This window comes from Microcebus murinus, chromosome 1 (genome assembly GCF_040939455.1).
Source record: "Microcebus murinus isolate Inina chromosome 1, M.murinus_Inina_mat1.0, whole genome shotgun sequence".
Lineage (NCBI taxonomy): Eukaryota > Metazoa > Chordata > Mammalia > Primates > Cheirogaleidae > Microcebus > Microcebus murinus.
Window position 1 is genome coordinate 108,681,077 of NC_134104.1, and position 17,102 is coordinate 108,698,178.

Consider the following 17,102-nt stretch of genomic DNA (forward strand, 5'->3'; position numbering starts at 1 on the left):
TTGGCCTAAAATGTCCCCCACCCTAATCATTCAGATTTTTTTAGATCACATATCACCTCTTAACAAAGGCCTGCCTGAACTTCTCTGCCTAAAATAGCTCCACATTGGTTTGTTCAAAGCCCTTATCACTAAAATTATACTATATGTTTGCTGTCACCTGCCTCACCACTGGACTGCAATCTCCTGAGGGGCAGAGATCTTGCTCTCATGCTTATCAGTCTATCTCTAGCCATAAGAAATAGTGGGAATGAATAGTTAAGTGAACCATAGGACACTGGAAAGAAAATATCCAAACACTACCACTATTGTTAATATTCTAATCTTTGTCATTTCAAAGATAATTAACTTTTTTGAGGTCACTAGACATCTTACGAGATTTAAGAGTACTATCCTCAGTGAAACTCATATATGTACAGATTTCCAAAATTTGGAGTATGATTTTACTAGATTTCCTAATCCTGCTACCCCTGGTTACATTCTTATTCCTCCCCCTCAGTGATCCTGGCCCAATGCAAAATACACGCATTACATTATTATCTTTGCTAATTTGCTGAAAAATTGCTCTTTAATTTGCATTTCTTTGATTCCTTATGAAGGTAATAATTTTCCATAATTAATTACTAATTTCATGTTCTCTTTTATAAATCATTCAAGTCTTTTGACTATTTCTTGAAGTCTTATAGTATCTGTTGTATGGCCTCTTTAAATAATAAAGATGTTTACTAAAATAACATGTTATAAAAAGGAAAACAGATTAAGAACTAGCGGCTAACGCTGGCAACTTTTTCTCCACTCCTTGTGGAACACAGCTGTAAATTCATTTTCTGTCTGTTAGTGTGGGTTGCCATACTTTGCACCTGGAGTAGTTTTAAAATCATTCAGGAAAGCTAACCAATAAAAAGCTACAATAAACTCTCTCCTGACTAATGAAAATAAATGCATGAATCAGAGTTTCCATTTCCTGCTGCATGAAAGTATACCTATTGTCTGAAGATAATAAAACAGTTTTGGTTATGCTGCTATTGCCGAACCTTGGAATTAAATTCAAAATCACAAGGATAACTTTGTGAAGCAGCAAAGTGAAACGCCCAATTTCCTTTTTTTTGCAAGCTAGGTTATTGTCTGTCTAAATTCACTAGCTCTATAGATGTGCTTCTTGCTACAGGCTGCTTTTGATAAATCCCAGCAATCAGACAGAATCAAAATAGCACATTCTAATGATGCTTTAGGTGGAAGAAAGATGATTTCTTTACAGCAAAAAGATCCAGAAGAAAACAACATGCTAGAAAGATGTAGATTTTTTTTTTACTTTTCTGGACATATAATGATGGGTACTAATGTCTAAATCTTTTAAATGTCAACAAAATATACATTTGGGGTAATGCATTTACTAGGAAAACATAAAAACCAGTGTGACAGGCATTTCAATGTTTACACCTAGGAGAGCACAATTGCCCAGATACTTCCACACTGGCTTGTGGACTGGATTACTGTTTGGATGGGCAGATGGGATAGCAAGTAGGAAAATCATTTCCTGGTGCTAAAAATTCAGGGTTTCCTGTGAAATAAATGCAGCTGGGGTTACAAGTCTAAAATTAGAAGGGCCTGGGGCATCTGGAGAATTGAAGGCCCATCTGTCAAGTTTTGGGGCACCTGGAAGTGGTTTTAAGGCATGAAACAGTGAAGCCGGGAAAGTGTGGCTGAACGTACATATACCCTAGAGCTCTGTGCCTTATCGTCAGCTGGCTGAGAAATTTCCTTAGTTATTCTCACTCAGAATTGGAATAAAGGGCTCAGTGTGAAGTTGGGATAGTGCAACTTCTTGGTTTAATACTTTACAGATTTTTGGAACCAAATGCACCCTGAAGTGAAATGCCTTTTTTTTTTTTTTTTTTTTGCTGACCTTGTTGGATGGCTAATACAGTTTCTGGGAAATAAGAGAAACAAGCGGCTCATTGTTGGCAGGAGCTGAGAGAGACACAGGGAGAGCGAGAGACGCGTCTGCAGTCCTTTTTCCCCCTTCATTGTATCGTGACTGAGTCAAGGCTGGACTGTGGCTTGGTTTTTCTTTCTACCTCTGTAGACATATGTTTCCCATCAGACAGGGCTGCGTGACACCTGATGTTGGCCAGTTCACATGAGTTAAGCCTTGGACGGCCCATAAACAGAGAGGAAAAGACCCACAGCTGCACCCAGACACTCTTGATGCTGAAATATTTTTTAAAGCCTTGGTGTAGCTGGGTCTGCACATAAATCAGAAACGATTTACACCTGTATATTTTGGCATCTTCCAGTTGCTTATCGTTACTTCCCCAAAGCTGCTTTGGCCAAAAGGCCTAGTATTGCCTGATGGTAGCACCTTTCCTTTCCATATAAGTTTTTAAAGTTATTTGATTTTGTCTTTTTTTTTTTTTTTTGAGGATTGAAGATCAAAGTGCTATGCCATTTTGCCATTTTCTGTACAACTAGATCACACAAACACAGTGTCATCAAAACATGTGATTCATGTTGATTCTATCATTTTAAAATAAATGCATTAGTTAGATCAGTCTCCACTAGACTTGTTCATAAAATAGGGTAAAGGAAACACTACTCTCACTCTGTTGCCCAGGCTAGAGTGCCGTGGTGTCAGCCTAGCTCATGGCAACATCAAACTCCTAGGCTCAAGCAATCATCCTGCCTCAGCCTCCCGAGTAGCTGGGACTACAGGCGTGTGCCACTATGCCCAACTAATTATATATATATATGTGCGTGTGTGTATACACACACACACACACACACACACACACACACACACGTTTACTTGTCCAGCTAATTTCTTTGTATTTTTTTTTTAAGTAGAGATGTGAGTCTCGCTCTTGCTCAGGCTGATCTCGAACTCCTGAACTCAAAGGATCCACCTTCCTCGGCCTCCCAGAGTGCTAGGATTAGCATGAGCTACTGCGCCCGGCCCCTTGTCACTGAATTAAACTTAGCAGATATTCTTTGATTCCGAGGCTGGGAAGGACAGGGCAGTGATCGGTGACTGGCGTGCTGACAGCAGCTGCAGCATGCTAGCATGGTCTCTGGGCTTCCTGGATTGTCACAGTATGTGCCTGTGATTTGTGCTGAATCATTTCACCTTCCAAGATTCTTCATCTCTAAAATAAGTGAATTCATCTAAGTCATTGGTTTTAAATTGTGTCCTAAGGTCCTATGCCAGAATCTCAGGGAGATGTGTGCAAGAAGTTAAGCTTAGTGTTCAGTCTCCAAAAGCTGTGCCTTTCAAAACATTTAAAAAAATTTGTTTAAAATTTCAACATGACAGTTGAGAAACACTGGTAGGGAAAGCAGAGTGAAAGCAAGACCAGTGGAGTTCAGAGAAGACAGTGAAAGGAGCCGGCATTTAGTGCTCAATTTCCCCACTGGCACCAGCACAAGCCTCAGGCCACTGTTGAAGGAACCCCTGGATGCAAGGGTTTCCCCTGCTTCCCATATATTGGGCCATGGAGAAAGATCTGACTACTAAAGAAAAGTATGAGTGCCACTGGTCTAAAGGAACTAAGGCCCACTTTCAGTCTGAGCTTCCATGGTGATAATACAAAGTATGGGAAATACATGGCCCTCACCTATAATGAGTGTTGTGGGGAAAATGATGGGTTTGTAAACCATTAATGATACAACATGGCAAAATGAAGTGGGGCTAAGAAGGGAATTGTGCTCTGTAAGTAAAGAGGAAGCAGCAACTAGAATCTTATTAAATATTCATTTATATAAATGAATTATATAAATATTCATTTATAAAACTCTAGGGATAATGGTTAAAATGCATCCTCAAGAGAAAAAGTTTATGTGTGGGAGGGGACATTTCCAGTTTTTTTGTGATTTTTCTTTATTATATTTGTCTTTTTAAATTAAAAAGTCTATGGCGATCATCTTCTTATAAATGAAACTAATATTTTGTTAACAATTTCTGACCCATAGCCCTGAAGTTCGAGGAGAATGTATTTAGTGCCTTCTCTGTGCATTAGTCAGATTTGAAATGCACTAAAATTATTTTAGTTCTATTTTTACAAGGAAGGAAGATTCATATCATTGTGGTTGATTCCAGAGGCAGAGGGAGGAGACTTCACTTCTTCCTAGGTCTTGTATATTAAGAACAGAAATCCATCCCTTAGGAAGATGAGAATTAGTTCAAACCACAGGGAGAGTATAATTCAGTGTTTCTTTAGAAGAGCTTCACTTCAGGTGTAAGGCTCAACCAGGAGTTCAACAGGAAAGATTTTCGTGACTTTCATCCTTAATCAAGTGCATGTTTATGGGTGACATAATGCAGTGTCATAAATAGTGTTTGATTTCCTTAAATAATTACAGAGTAAGTGGATATGTAATATTCCCATTCTGATTATCGAATAATATGGATACAAGAAGAGGACAACCACCTACTCGTAATCCAGGGCACACTGACAGCTAATCTGGGTGGCCTAACCTGGTTCTCTTTTTAAGAGAGCACATTAGGGTGGAGATAGGAAATCTGGGTCTTGCTGCCCTGAGTTAGACCTAGGGCTGTGGACAGTCGCAGGCCTAGTGTGACAAACCATCCCATTTACTGGGGCTTTCCCAGATTTAACACTGAAAGCCCTGGGTCCTGGGAAACCCACCATCCCAAACAAACCAGGCTCCCCTCTGTAGCAGACCTCATGTTCAGCATTTGTGGAGAGAGGACTGTAAGCTTTCAATTCCAACAGTCCACAAAGTGGGAGCTCTTATATTCCCTTCTTATGTTGTATTTAGATTCCTAGAAGGGGTTTCTGATGTGATTTGTATAAACTTATTGGCCCCAACTAGCCCCTGTTTGGAGGAGGAAGTCTCCCAGATCCCAGATAAAGTATATTACCTTGTATTTGAATGTTGCATATTTACCTATTTTGAGGAAACTGCATTTGGGTTTTCAAAATGATATCAGCGTCTTCCTGTTCCCACCCTCAAGGGATGATGTTAGAAGGATTATTTAGAGTAATGTCATTTTGCAATAGAAACAAGTAAAAAGAAAAGACTATTTTGAATATATGGAACTAAAGTTAATTTAGCAAGGTTTAATCACTACCTGTGAAAACTGATGTGCAAGTTACCATCTTTGAAATTTTCTTGTTAAATCAACATTTGTTTATGGAGAATTTCAGCAGATATTCTAGCAGTCTTGTATACCCCTTGCTTTGCCTATGTTTTATTTTGCATTGTTCTTATGTTACTCTGTATCTTCAATAGAAGTCCCTCATTCTAGATGCATGAAACCACGTGGTTCTACATCCACTGGCTGCTCTTTCCCCTTCTCCGGCCCTTCATCCTAAGCAGCTGCTTAATTTTAAAGGGCTGAGCATGTAGATATTAATTCATATTTAATTCAATTTATAATTCAATACTTTGCCAAAACATTTGCTAAGTTGCAGTAGACTAGTATTCTTACTCAGGAGAACACTAGTCTTGCAAGTTTGAGATGTGTTGTGTTTATATCTCCCTCTCAAGAGAGTCTTAGTACCCCTTAGTATATTAAAGGCTCTAAGAAATCTTCCAATAAAATAAGTTCTTCTCATCTCATTTGACCCTGGAACATTTCTGGAAGCAATTTAAAAAAAAAATTTTAGCTTAATATCTATTTACTCTCATGGAACACATTATAGACCATATTTTTTAAAAAATTATATCCATTTTTGTATATCCTATAAGAACTAATTAACATTTACTATTGAAGAGACAGTGCCCAGCATAGTTCCTGGTATTCATTTGGCATATTATAATGTATTCTATTTTTTAGAATAGTTTTAGTTTTATAGAAAAATTGAGAAGATAGAGAGTTCCTATATACCTCCTCATCCAGGTTTCCCTGTTGTTAACATCTTACATTAGAATGGTGAAGTAATGTGTCAATATTGGTGAACCGATATTGATACATTATTGTTGAAATCCATACATTATTCAGATTTCTTTAGCTTTTACCTGTCTTTCTGTTTCAAGGTCCCATATAGAATACCACATTATCTGTATTTTTTGACTGTGACAGTTTGACTGTGACTTTCCATATTTTTGATAACCTGATAGTTTTAAGCAGTGCTCCTTGGATATTTCGTAAGATTACTTTTTAATGGAATTTGTCTGATATTTTTCTCATGATTAGACTGGGGTTATGGGCTTTGGGAGGAAGACCACAGAGGTAAACTGCCATTCTCATCACATCGTGTCAAGGGTATGTACTATCATCATGACTTGTTAATGTTTGACAATGGTGTATCTACATAAATTATTTGGAATTCTGCTGTATGGGAGATTTGTCTCTTCTCCTATTTATTTATTCAATTATTTGCTTATAAGAGTATGGACTTATGGATATTTTTATTACACTAATGAACCATAGTAACAACATGCAAAATTCTCCATTATTGACGAAACAGGTACAGTAGGAAGTAGGCTCTGAGAGGGGAAAAGGTCACGGAGGGCTTGGGGTGGACCTACCCATTCACTTAAGTGGAATTATGCCTCTGACACGTTGACAAAACCACACATTTTTAAAAGTTCAACTAAAAGTGCCAGGATTAGAGATACCTCAACTGAGAAGTTTGTTCTGAAGGAGAGAGGAGGCTGGGAATGCAATGAGAAATGCATAACTGCCCACAGGTATTCCTCTTCTCCCTCCCAGACTCACATGTGAACTGGGGAGAAGGATTTGAAGAAAGTAAAGTAATTCTGTGTCTTTCTAGGGCTTACATATGACTGACTTCTAGCTGTCAGGCACCGGCTGTCCTTTCTGTAATCTACTCAGAGCCAGCCCCATGCAGGCCAGTCTGTGATGGTTTTTGTAGTTGAGCCTAACCTTATGGTTTTGTTTTCTTCATTTGGCAGTGTGTGTGTGTGTGTGTGTAACTAAAACCTATTTTAAAAACGAGAGAAGCAAGCCCAGGACACAGAAGGGTAAACCACTGAATCTCTCAGAGACCAAAAAGACGTTTGCTAAACATTCCAGGAGACGCTCTGGGCAGCCTCTGATTCACTGGCCTCCCTCATCGTCTGCAGCTTCTGGCTTGAAGAAGCTGCCAAAGCACTTTCTCTGTGAGCTGTAGCTTCTCTGCTCCTGGTGCTGCAAAAGGCAAAAGTTCAGAAGTGAAGCCTTTACCTTTTGCATGTTTGCTTCTTATATAGCACATGATGTACTGGCCTAGAACTGGGTCCAGGGACCTTCCTGGCCTTGAGCATACTCTTAGAGCTTTGCACAAGTGATGAAGTGTGTTTGCTGGAATGGGTCAGAGGTACATAAGTGTACATTGTCCTGGGCGGCATTAACCAGATGGTCGTGTCTGACAAGAGTAATTCCTGCCCCCACCCCATTCCCATGTTTACTCTTTGCCTCACCAAGGACACAGTCACTGAATCAAAAGGGTGTTCATACCTCAGATGCTGTGGAGTTTGTTTTGCTTGGTGTTTTCTTTTATATTGACTAACACTAATTAAATGTTTCTGGTCACATCTGCCGAGTATGATTTTATCAATTTCTAAGCACAGAAGAGAAAGTGAACTCCAAAAAAAATTTTAAGAAAAAAGGGAGGGAACGGAGATGAAAACAATGAAAGAGAAAAAGATAAATTTAAATTCTGACTCTCTTGGAAGTAAAAACAAAAAAACAAAAAAGATGTCCCTGCTTTTAGTTTTGAAGCATTCCTGCTTCAATGGAGAAATCTGTTTGGGTTATTCCTTTCTGTGGGGACTGGCAAAGGTCTAGAACTGACAAGGTCTTTAGCCTTTTTGAGGCAGTTCATGGCAGTCTGCCTTTAATCCAGTTTGGCCTCAGATACTGCATTTGGAATACTCTGCCTTTTTTTTTTTCTTAACGGAACTATTGTTCTCTCCCTAAAATGTTCTGGAATATTATCCCAAGGAGTATTTTGTTCGTTAAAAATTTAAATGTTTTGAGTAGCAGAAGCAAGCCCTGGGAAAAAAGAAAAATAATTTGAATGTTTTGCTTTCCCCTGCTCTCCTGAGGACCATGTTTGTGTTTATCCGTGCTTCGGGCCTCCTCGTGTATCTCTGTCGTGTATCACTGTCGTGTATCACACATGTATCCACTCGTGTATACACCTCCTCGTGTATCACTGTCAAAAGCAGTGATTTTAAAGAATCTCAACCACCAATGAAGTTCATGAGCTCCAATCTCGGTGACAGTTCAGGAATGGTTTGAAATTAAACAACTGCAGGCAAGCAGAGTAGCAAGTTGAATCGTGGGTACCTGGATTGAGTTAGGTCACCTGAATCTAGGACAGCGACTAGTTTTATGACTTTGATAAAATTCACCCTTTCTCTGGGTTTTGGTTTCCTCATTTCCGTGAGAAGGAGATGCTCCAAGTGGACTCTCAGCTTTAATGATCTGAATTATATACTAAGTGATATTTAGTGTTTTTCATATAATTTCAGGGCTACCTTCTTTCACTCTACCAGGAAAATACTGAGTTTGATTCCTGCATGGCTATGTTTTTATGTTTTTTTAATTTTAATTTTCATTTATATATAATGTATATAATTAATAAATGCACACAGAAAAACAGTACAGAAGAGAAAAAGGAAGATCATCTCCCATCCCTTACACCCAGTGTCCTCTCTAAAGGTACCCACTGTTACCATTTTCAGGCATATCCTTCTAGAGAGATTTGCGGTATGTGCATAATCTGCCCCACTTTTTCTAACCATAGATAGTAGCATGCTCATAAATACAGTCTGTCCCTTGGAGTTTTCCCCCTCTAGACAATCTTTCTCAGAGACTGTTCCATATAAGTACCTGTAGAATTCTCTCATTCTTTGGTATTATTATATAGAATTTCTTTAAATGTGTGGAGTGTAATCTTCCATTGGTGGGCATTAAGATCATTTTTAGTCTTTTGCTATTATAAACAATAGTGTGGCGAATATCCATTGTTCAAGCTGATCTGCTGGTGCATGCTTTACTATGAAAACAAAGCCACCATCTAAGTTCCACTCTTCCAGACTCTACAGTTAATAAGCAGAGATGTTTAGTCTAAATGGCCAAATCTAAATTAAGTGGAAGAAACTAACATATCTACTGTTACTCCCTGTGAATGTCTCTTGTAGGGGTTGGCGTTTTGAAGATTCACAGGGTGTGGTTTGGAAAGAGTGCTCTTCCAAGTTTTAAACTCCAGATAAGGATGCAGATATTAATAAAATCTGCTGAGCAGTATCTGGTTGCTGTGTGGAATTGGGTAACAGATTTCATTGCTTGTGAGTAAAGCCAGTGCAGCATTTTGTGCACTGACAAAGGTAGTCTACCCAAGTCCCTGATGATCATCCTGCTTGAAATTGCCATGTCAGTACCAGGCTCAAGTCAGTTTTTAAAAGTTTTCAAAGTAGCTGAGTTATAAAAATTAACGTAAGATTAGCACCCTGTGCTTTTCAAGCCCTTTTCCCATCTAATCTGGGGATTTCTATTTTTCGTTGTTGTTGTTGTTGTTGTTTTGAGACAAAGTCTCACTCTGTTGCCTGGGCTAGAGTGCCGTGGCATCAGCCTAGCTCACAGCAACCTCAAACTCCTGGGCTCAAGCGATCCTCCTGCCTTAGCCTCTGGAATAGCTGGGACTACAGGCATGTGCCACCATGCCCAGCTAATTTTTTCTATATATATTTAGTTGGCCAATTAATTTCTTTCTATTTTTAGTAGAGACGGGTTCTCATTCTTGCTCAGGCTGGTGGGGATTTCTGATATTGGAAATATTGGGCAACTTTTTTCTACAGTAGTTATATCAGAAAAATAGGAGCATACTTTTTCAGAAATCAGAAATGGCTGTCCTTTGAAATAATTACTATTCTTCCATCTCTGCCTCCCTCCGCTGGCTTACAATAGGTTTTATGAATTAACCCTTCTGGATGTCTGGATTTTGTCTTCCTTGCATCTGTATTTAGGAGGGCTTTTCCCCTGTGATGCCATGTGTGCAGTCCTTGACCTCCCACCTCAGGCCTTCAAGTAGAGGTCGTAATTATGCTCCAACAAGCTCTAAAAGTGAAACATTCATTTCAGTTATTCTGGCATCAGTCATGACTGCTTTTTTTTTTTTTTTTTTTCTGTTCTCAAACTAAGTATAAGAAATGCTCAACTGGTTTTATTCATTCATCATTTTGTTTGCGCTCTCCCTGTGTGCCAGATACAGTGCCAGGAGGTGAGAGTCCTTTGTGGTGCCCTTGATTCAGAAAGGGAAGCGTCAGCTGTTTAGGCAATATGCTGAGTATTCTTCCCTTTTAGCAGCATGTTCCTTCTCCTTCAGTAGCATGTTACTGAGCAGAGAGTTGTAAATCTTTCCAAACCCTACTTGGACCTTCCTATTGGTAGCCTGAGCAACCTTTGGGCCCGGGTCTCTGTTTTGATGACCTGCTCCATAAGTGGTGCTTCCTTGCCATCATTCGAAGGCAAACTGTGTTAAGAAGGGTGCTCTCGCCTTCTGCAGTTTTTCCTTTTCTTCAGTCTAAGCTGTGGCAGAAGCCAGTCGAGGACAGTTAAAAGAGCAGGTGCATGGGTTGTCAGGGGGCCTTGATTTTGGCCCTGGCTTTACCTGCTACTAACCAGGGTATGTCTCTTAACCTTTCTGGTTACAGTCCTTCTTCCATAAAAATAAAGGGATGGACTAGATTATCTCTACGGTTCCTTACATATCCCAGCAGTCTCATGTTCCATAAGCCACACATAAAAATCCTTCTCATTTCTTCAGACATCCTTCCCACCAGCTATTTATCTAGCTTCAAGCCCAGTGCCCTGCACACAGAGGGAATGCAATAAAGATTTGAGTGAGTGTATGTGTAAAAAAATGAACATTTTTACCCCACCCTCACCTCCATCCTGGAGAAGTCCCTGCCACAGAATTCTTCTTCAAAGAAACATACTCTTCCATAGGAAATCTTCAGTGTTGGTACTGTCTTTTATATACGCATGTATATAATCACATACATTTAATATATAGATGATTGGGCTACTTTGAAATTCATTTAATAAAATTTAGTTATAAAATGTATCCATAGAAAATGGAAGATTGAAAATATGTAACTTTTGGACTTTTATTAAAATATGTCAATATTTTTATCCTTTAAGTGAGTGATAACCAAATGTAGCAAAAATTGAGGGTTTTTTTCTCAGAATGAAATGAATATATAAAATTATACCTTATTGTTTTTGGCTCTGACCTAGGAACAAATAGATTGAAAACATGGTTTTCTTTATTATATATTGCCCAGGCAGAATTTAAGCAAATTTGACTGGTAAAAGGGTTTTGAGAAAAACTAGCACTTTTTAAAATACATTTTTGTGGGAATACCAATTATAGAATTTATTAAAGGATTTTAAAATTCCTTTCAAAAGTGAAGTTCTACGTACTGAAATTTCAAATGTTGGTAAATGCAAATAAATAGAGAATTCTTTAAAAATTTAAAACACTTTTAGCACCTTTATCCAATTATAAACATGTTTAGCATTTTTGTGTGATTTCTTTCTCACTAATTTTTCCCTTTGCAAAAACAAACATTCTTTCTCAATCAGGTATTTGTTCCTGAGTTTAGGTCAGGCTTCTTTGGGTCACCTTTTTAAACAAAGCATTAATAGGGTCCTGCATATGTGTAGGTTTCTGGTCTAAGTGCTGTGTTTCATATGTTGCTTATTAATTCACTTATTTGTCCTAAATATTATTGTACACACACTGTGTATCAATGATCACATGCCCTCCTTGGCTCTGCTGTAAACATACAAATTATCTGAGAAAGTACACATCACACACACACAGCTGTCCTGGTGAAATTATCTCATAAGTTTTGTGATAACCTTTGTGAGATTTTCTTTAGACCACCTATGTTCTAGACACAGGGAAGTTGTGAAATAAGATTTTTAACAGAGCACAAAAGCTGAGACTAGATGAGTCAGGAGTAGGGCCAGCATCTGAGCCTCCATGAATTGAATTAAGGTAATAATTATTTAAACAGTAATGATTAACAAGACAGTACTCTGGAAGGAATCTCAGGAATCTATACTCCAAAGCACAAAGCATTTGATGGTCTCTTTTCAATAAAGTATTGCTGGCCCTGGTTATTAATCCTCCTGTATGTTCTTCCATTCTGTAGTGATGAATCATCAACACCAGCAGCAAATGGCACCCAGTTCCCTGAGCCAGCAGAATCACCCTACTCAGAACCCACCAGCAGGGCTCATGAGTATGCCCAATGCGCTGACCACTCAGCAACAGCAGCAGCAGAAACTGCGTCTGCAGAGGATCCAGATGGAGAGAGAGAGGATTAGAATGCGTCAAGAGGAGCTCATGAGGCAGGTATGGCCTTCCATGGTGCCTGGTAGAGGCTCCATCGCCTTCGGTGGCAAGCCTGGTGGGTAGGTAGCTGCTTGCCTTCCAGGTTAATCTCCTTTCTCTAGAAGCATTAGAAGCTCAAAGCTCTACTCCAAGCTTCATGATCAGAGTATAGTTTCTTTTCCCAGCACTGTGCCTATACCATCTTCAGAGCCAAACTTATGAGTACAAGGACTAGCTATATTAGCATGACTGCCTTTGGCTTCCACGCTAGTTTTTAGAAGGAGAGAAAGGAGAAAGTAGAGAGAAAGAGCGTGTTCCAATTACCTATTGCTGTGTAACAAATTTCCCCAAAATTTAGCGGCTTAAAACAATAGCTCTTTCATTATATCAAATAATTTTGTGAGTCAGAGTTTGGATAGGGCTCAGCTGGGCTAGTCTTCCGTTCTACATGGCATTGTCAGATGTCATTTAGTGATAGTCATCTGGTGGGTGGGCTGGTCTGGAGGGTCCAAGGTGGCTTTACTTATGTGTAAAGCACCATGGTGAGGCTTAGCTGGGACTAAAGCCTGGAGCATCTACGGGAGGCATCTACGGTGTGACAATCTCAAAGTAGTAGTATTTATTACCTAGCAGCTTGAGTTTTCAAGAGAAAATGTTCTCAGAGACAGGAAGTGGAAGCTGCCAATGTGTTAGGGCAGCAGTCCTCAACCTTTTTGGCACCAGAGGTCAGTTTCATGGAAGACAGTTTTTCCACCAAGAGGGGTGCAGAGCTTAGATGGTGATGCCAACAATGGGGAGAGGCTGCTCGCCTCCTGAGTTGTGGCCCAGTTTCTAAGCTTCATGGAAGACAGTTTTTCCATGGCCAGGGGTGGGGTTGGGGATGGCGTGGGGAGTCAGTGTTTCTCAGCCTGGTTCCTAACAGGCCATGGACCAGAACTAGGCCCAGGGTTTGGGGACTGCCGTCTTAGGGCCTAGCTCTGGAAACTGTCACGGAATCAATGTTGCCATATTCTTTTGGTCAGAGCAGTCACAGAGCAACCTCAAGATTAAAGCAGACAGTAGAGGGGATGTTCCATGGAAGAAAAAAAAAATCTGCAGTCATCTGATCCACCACAGAACATGGAAAAGAGTGAATACTGAATGGATAATGAGAAAGGAAGATAGTTTGTATATGGGCTCTGGTAGGATGCTCTGCAAAACTGCTTGGACATTAATCAGGCACTTTTGTGTGCCATTCATTCATTTTTCATTGAGTCAGTCAGCAGAATGTCACTGTGTATCTTCTATGGGTCAGGCTCAGTGCTATACTTCAAAAATGAATAAGAGAGATTCCCTAAAGGAGACCACAACCTTTTCCCTGCCTCAGTGGCTTGGTCTATGGAGGAACAGAATTCTTTCTTCTGTGTTGCTAAAGTAATGTAACCCATTTCTGCTACATTTTGGGGAGAAAAGCTTCAGTTTATTCTTCCAATTCTTCAGACTTTGCTTTATGACTCACAGAAGCAGGATACGTGTGTGGGTAGCTTCCTTTTGCTTCTTTAAAGAAATAAATAGTTTTAACTGTTCCAGAGTACTTCCTTGGAGGGGAGGATTGAGAGTGTTCGGGTAAACACTATTTTTTTTTTTAGTTATATCTGATACTTTCAAAAATATACATTGACTTCCACAAATGAATAATGTATTGGTTATCAAATGCATTCTAAGATTTAAGATATTTATACTGCATAAGGTTTAAAATACATGGTGAATTAAAATAACTACTTAGATACAGTGTTTGAAAATAGGGAAATGAATATAAATTGTGCTTTGTTGTTCAGCTGGAAATTTCAGCTGAAATTTTCCTCCAAACTTGAAGAATAAAATTTTGTAAGGTAACTACAGTTGTGCCTTTTACCTTGAGGTTTTATGTTTGTACTTTCATGGTTATTTCAGACTAACAGTTGTTTATACTGTTTTTAGAAATGTAGTATCATGTTTCTTGGCAGGAAATAATTGTATTATTGTTTTCTGTCTTCGAATAATAATTCTATTTAGAATGATTTCTCTATTTTATAGAGTAAATTAAACAGTATTAAACTAGCATTCATATGTTCTCTCAGTTTTATATTTAAATAAGCTTTAATGAGTTTTTTTTTTTTTACACAAAGCTGTGACTGTTCTGCAAAGAATGACTTGTTTCTCCGTCTCTGCCTGTGTTTCTCTTTCTCTTGCCCCTCCTCCTTCTTTCCCACAGAAGGTATTTCTGAAAATGGGTGGGGAAGAGTGCCCCAAATTGTTTCCTTTATTCCAGCTGTAGGTGCCTTTGAACCAGAATGTAGTATTGGTGGTTCATATTACAGAAATGCCAACCAAGTTCCTTAAATGCTGATCTTTAGAGGCTGTGGAACTTGGAGCATTTTGCTGCATCATAGTGAGCAATTGCACTGTATAGAACAGTGGGGAAAGGCTGTCCCAGTTTGTTCCCAGAGGCTTGCATAGTTCAGCCTTGATTCTGTGTGTGTGTGTGTGTGTGTGTGTGTGTGTGTGTGTGGTTAGGAGGAAGAGATGGGATGATGGAATGAATGGTTCTATCTAATGGTCTTTCTATTTTTGTTGTGGAGAACAGGAAAAAAGGTCTAAATAAACCTTTTAATCATGATAGATTTTTTTCCCCATCCAGAAGCAGCATGCTCCCCAATGTCAAGGATATTATTTAAGACCATATAATAAATGGCATTGAAGTGTTCTCTAAAAGAGCATTGCCAGGATGCCTGATTATTCAGGTGTGGATTATGTGTATACTCTTGGTGGGTTTTTTGACCTCCTTCTTTTGGTGGTTTTCTGCTTCACTATTTGTTCCTAAGCCAGGGAAGGGGCAGCAAAATGAACTGAAAGTAAATTGGCTCACCTGTTTAGTTGCCTTCCCAGCCTCTGAAAGGAATTTATAGGGACAGGGGGAAATGGTGGTCCTGGTGACATTCAAAGACTATCTGTTGTCTTCCTTTTGTTCAATCCGTCCCACTTCCATGTCCTGTGTAGTTATCAACTGCCTGAATATCCCTTGCTCAATGGGCAGTTTGTAATTACCCTGGCTCTCCTCTGGCTTGCAGGAGGTCAGCTGTGCAGCTTGTCTTCTCGATGCATGTGCCCTGTGGGCAGGTCTGGACCTACCTGCAGTTCTCCCAGGGGAGAGTGTCCAGGAGCAAGGCCCCACACCATGCTCTGTCTCTATAGTAGGAAGGAAGGTTGGCAAAATGTAGTAAGTAGATAAATTTAGCCCCTAATTATTGAGAAATTATCATTGCTCTGTATATTTTTATCATTTTTGAATATTATGATGTATATAAAAGGTCCCTATAAATTATATGCTATATAAGTATTCATTTTTTATTTCTCTTCTTCTTCCTTTTGCTATACCATTATTCCTCTAGACACACAGTTTGATGATGTTGCACCATTGAGAAAACAACTCAGTCCTCATTGCACAATCTGACATATACTCCATGATGCCAAAGGGTCACCTGTTAGCTCCTTGGCACTGATATCATGCCAGGATATTAACAATGGGTCTGAAGAAAGCTTGGTTACAAATCTAAAGCTAACCTCTATTATTTCAGGATGGAAGCTCATATTATTTTCCTTCTTTCCTTTCTGTCTTTATCTCCTCATTCATACATTCAATCAACATTTATGTAATAGAAAATAATAGATAAATGGGACATGACTGCTCTCAGATAACTTAATATTTTAGCAGAGGAGGCAAAATAGTTATTAATAAATCTAATCCAAATTGGTGGCCAGAGGATAAATTAAAACCATTCCCTACTTCATGGGGGCCCAGGAGCTGTATCCTCTTTGACTTTCTTTACTGGGACTGAGCCAGACAACCCCAGAACAGAGTTCTGTGACAGTTACCATAAGATGCTCTTTTGTTTCTTCTCAGTGATCCCTCAGGCTAACAAGCTGTTGAACAGCTGCAGAATTAGGATCAAAAGAACCAGTGAGTTTCTCCACTGAATAGAAATCTTCTAAAATAGGAGAATTTCCTTAAATACAGTCCCTCCTGTTTAGTACTGGCTGCTGCAGCAACAGAGTTGAGCTAGTTGTATCTGACAATTGGTGAACTATCTCAGAATGCAGCAAGTACTCTGAGTGGTGGGGTGCCATGGAGCCCTTGGGGCTCCTGGCCAGGTCTGCAGTACACAGCCTTGTTAGGAAAGTAGATCTCCCTAATTTCAATGGGCATCTACCAGGGATAACATAGCACGTGAATTTTTGTGAAAGACATCCTTCATTGTGCATGATAGAGTTTATTTGTTACTAAATTTCCTAAAGGCTGTGAGGCAGCTTCAGGTTCATCAAAGAAAAAAGAAAGGAATTCTTAGTTAAAGGTTTGCTTGTATTTTTTTAGACAGAGTCTCACTTTGTTGCCCAGGCTAGAGTGAGTACCGTGGCGTCAGCCTAGCTCACAGCAACCTCAAACTCCTGGGCTCAAGCAATCCTGCTGCCTCAGCCTCCCAAGTAGCTGGGACTACAGGCATGTGCCACCATGCCCGGCTAATTTTTTTCTATATATATTAGTTGGCCAATTAATTTCTTTCTATTTATAGTAGAGATGGGATCTCGCTCTTGCTCAGGCTGGTTTCGAACTCCTGACCTTGAGCAATCCGCCCGCCTCGGCCTCCCAGAGTACTTGGATTAAGGTTTGCTTGTTGTTATCTTCATTTTTTTAAAGGAAATTAAAATTTTGGTTTGTTTTATGTAGCAAAAAAATTTTAATTATTTAAAATAATAATTTACTGAATTGTT

The 17,102-nt window shown here is 39.3% G+C and overlaps 1 protein-coding gene across 3 annotated transcripts in view; it reads left to right on the forward strand.

The window, feature by feature from the left end:
• Positions 1 to 17,102, forward strand: part of WWTR1 (WW domain containing transcription regulator 1) — a 133,889-nt gene that overhangs the window by 95,775 nt on the left and 21,012 nt on the right. For all 3 annotated transcript variants that reach the window (XM_076004674.1, XM_012782840.2, XM_012782841.3), the window contains exon 4: positions 12,133 to 12,335. In XM_076004674.1, the coding sequence (XP_075860789.1) occupies positions 12,133 to 12,335 (203 nt within the window). The remainder of the gene's footprint in view (positions 1 to 12,132; positions 12,336 to 17,102) is intronic.